General features: G+C 56.4%; 2 protein-coding genes across 2 annotated transcripts; both read left to right on the top strand.

Moving 5' to 3' along the window:
- The first annotated feature begins 99 nt into the window (after window positions 1–99).
- H310_13856 (hypothetical protein) lies at window positions 100–1,526 on the top strand. The gene is made up of 2 exons (XM_008881503.1): window positions 100–1,099; window positions 1,145–1,526. Exons 1-2 carry the CDS (start codon window positions 617–619, stop codon window positions 1,376–1,378), a joined length of 717 nt encoding a protein of 238 aa, XP_008879725.1. The 5' UTR covers window positions 100–616; the 3' UTR covers window positions 1,379–1,526.
- Window positions 1,527–1,740: 214 nt separating this feature from the next.
- Window positions 1,741–2,572, top strand: H310_13855 (hypothetical protein; the record flags this gene model as incomplete). Its single annotated transcript, XM_008881502.1, has 2 exons — window positions 1,741–2,532; window positions 2,555–2,572. 2 exons carry the CDS (start codon window positions 1,741–1,743, stop codon window positions 2,570–2,572), a joined length of 810 nt encoding a protein of 269 aa, XP_008879724.1.
- Window positions 2,573–2,594: the final 22 nt, after the last annotated feature.

Genomic DNA, 2,594 nt, shown 5'->3' with positions numbered 1-2,594 from the left:
GGCAGTGGAACGGTAGGTAAAAATCGGCATTTAACGTATGCGTTTAATCATATTGGGCGAATTCTTACAATGTCAGATGAGGTCGAGGCACACCGCGTCGTTCCTATCAGCACACAACCACGATCGACGGCACCCAGTAGTCTGCGCGTGCTGCCGTACCTCCGCCACCGCGCGCCATGGTTCGGAGATGCGCGACGGAAGCGATGTATACGGAGGGATTGGAGCCATGTACGTTGCTGCGGTCGGTTCGAAAAACGATCAGGTCGTGTGACACGACCGACCCCCGTCACGACGAGGCAAGTGGGTGTGTTACCTTGCACGCCAGGAAATAAAGAAACGCTCGTGTCTGGCTCGCATTCGCCGGTGGCGCCGTGTCTGCGATGGAGAACGCGAACGAGACTCGGGAAGGGCGCGACTGGCCGCAGAGCACACCCAGTGTTCCAGCGATTCCCGCCGCAACGACGTCATGTTCTGTCAAGTAAGGTGGAATTTGCGACTGGCGCAGACTTTATACTTGGCGTTTGTATACTGCGTGGTGATACAGCTCATTTATTATGTATCTAGTAGTACTTCACCGCGCGTTTTCGGCATTTTCGATTTCGGCCGGCGGTAGAGTATGATGTGGAACTACGGCATGGTGGTGCCGGAAGTGACGGCGCTGCATCGTGCGGTGCGAGGGACGAACAACCAGTTGAACTGCACCACGTCCACTATATGCCCAAGCGATGTCCCCACTACCGTTGGATGTGCACACGTCGACACGTCGACCCAGTCGAATCAACCCATCACATACAGGTCCCTTGTCCTTGTCGACATGCACAACCAACGCAACCATAAATTTAAAGTCAAGCGCCAGTACCTCGAGATCCGCGGACACGTCCTCTTCCTCGGCAAGCACCCCGCAGCGATGACACACCTTCTTCACATCGACGACGTCACTGCCGTTGAACCGTCATGTCTCGAACCCCACAGCCTGCTCATCGTGAGCGCAAGCATCTATATATTCCTTGCTCTCGCAGACGAGCGGGAGTTCTTCAGGTGGAGAGCGCTGCTGCGGCATGCCCGGCCCCTCGGATATGAAGGCACGTTGCAGATCAAGGTACGATGTTGCAGCTTCAATCGTCGGTCATGCCAGCGCTGATAGAGTCACAAAGACGCCCCGACTCTGGAGACGACGCTGCGAACAGATTGGAGTGTAGCCGAGTGCATGAGACATATGGGACTGGAAGACGACAAGTATTGCATCAACGTGAATGGCACGAGCCAGTACTGGACCGACCCGTCTGCATCTTTGGAAGACTTTGCTACGCCAGGAACGCCATTGCTGCTCACGGCAGTGCCATATCCCGACCCTCACATGTTGACTTCCCAACTGTGACGTCTGGTTGACCTCCAATGTGGTCACGGTTCTCAGGCAATGAATGGCGTGCTTGATCAGTTCTAAAATTAGGCGACATACCGCTTACTAGAGGTATACTCGGGCGAATAAACACACTAAACATGTTCTTGCTGCATCGTCTGGCGCGAAATTCTCGCTACGTAACAGTTGGGACAACTGGAGTCATTTCTCGGCATCTACCTCATCAGGTGGAGACACGGGTCTTGGACGCGGTCACAAACATCCAGAACTTTCGTGTCCCACCCAAATCAGAAGTTTGTACGGACCCCCAAGTTGGCGGACGGCTAGAAAAGACAAGCCGATTCATGGCGACTCAGTTTTGAAATTGCGGGCTGGACACGATGAAGTTGTTTGCCGCCGTCGTCGTTGCATCCGTTGCCACAACCAAGCAGTCGGTGACCACGCTCTCGTCCGATGAACGCAGGACGCTGCGCGCGGAGTTGGCCAAGTGGCGCAAGGAGTTTGGAGCCAAGGCCGCCGCCCGAGGTCTGATGCCCCGCGTTGCCAAAAGCATGAGCCCGTTGGAGGCGGAAACGGACGCGCTCCAGCGCTTCTACAACAACAAGCTCGCGATCGAGGAAGCCCGGCGCAACAACCCCCGAGCCACGTTCGACCATGACCACCCGTTCGCTCTCTTGACCAAAGACGAGTTCAAGCAGCTCGTGGTGGGTCGATCGTTCGAGCAAGGCCTGAGCGCCGCTCAATCGGCCCCTTCGGTCAAGGTCGTCCGCCCCCGCGTCGAAGAGTCGATGGACTGGACCACCACCGAGTGCGTGAACCCCATTCGTTACCAAGGCTATTGCGGATCGTGCTGGGCCTTCTCGGCGGTGGGGACAGCGGAGTCGGCTCACTGCATCATGACGGGAGAACTGCTCGACTTGTCCGAGCAACAAGTGGTGAGTTGCTCGACCAATGGCTACAGCATGGGATGCTCTGGTGGCTTTGAAGATGCTGCGCTCGACTACATCACGTCGGAAGGGCTGTGCTTGGAGCATGAATATCCTTACACGTCCGGCGAAGCGAATGACACCGGCGAGTGCTACGACTCGTGCACCAAGGTCAAGCTCGAAGTGGAGCCGACCGTCCGCGTGAATGGCGAAGAAGACACGATCATGGCATTGAGCTACCAACCAGTGGCGGTGGCTGTCGAAGCAGGCAACTACGAGTGGATGAACTACCGCAAAGGCATCATCGA

This window comes from Aphanomyces invadans (assembly GCF_000520115.1).
Source record: "Aphanomyces invadans strain NJM9701 unplaced genomic scaffold supercont1.57, whole genome shotgun sequence".
Taxonomy (NCBI): Eukaryota; Oomycota; class Saprolegniomycetes; order Saprolegniales; family Verrucalvaceae; genus Aphanomyces; species Aphanomyces invadans.
The sequence above is the reverse complement of the archived record's forward strand: the minus strand, read 5'-3'. Positions and strand labels throughout refer to the sequence as shown.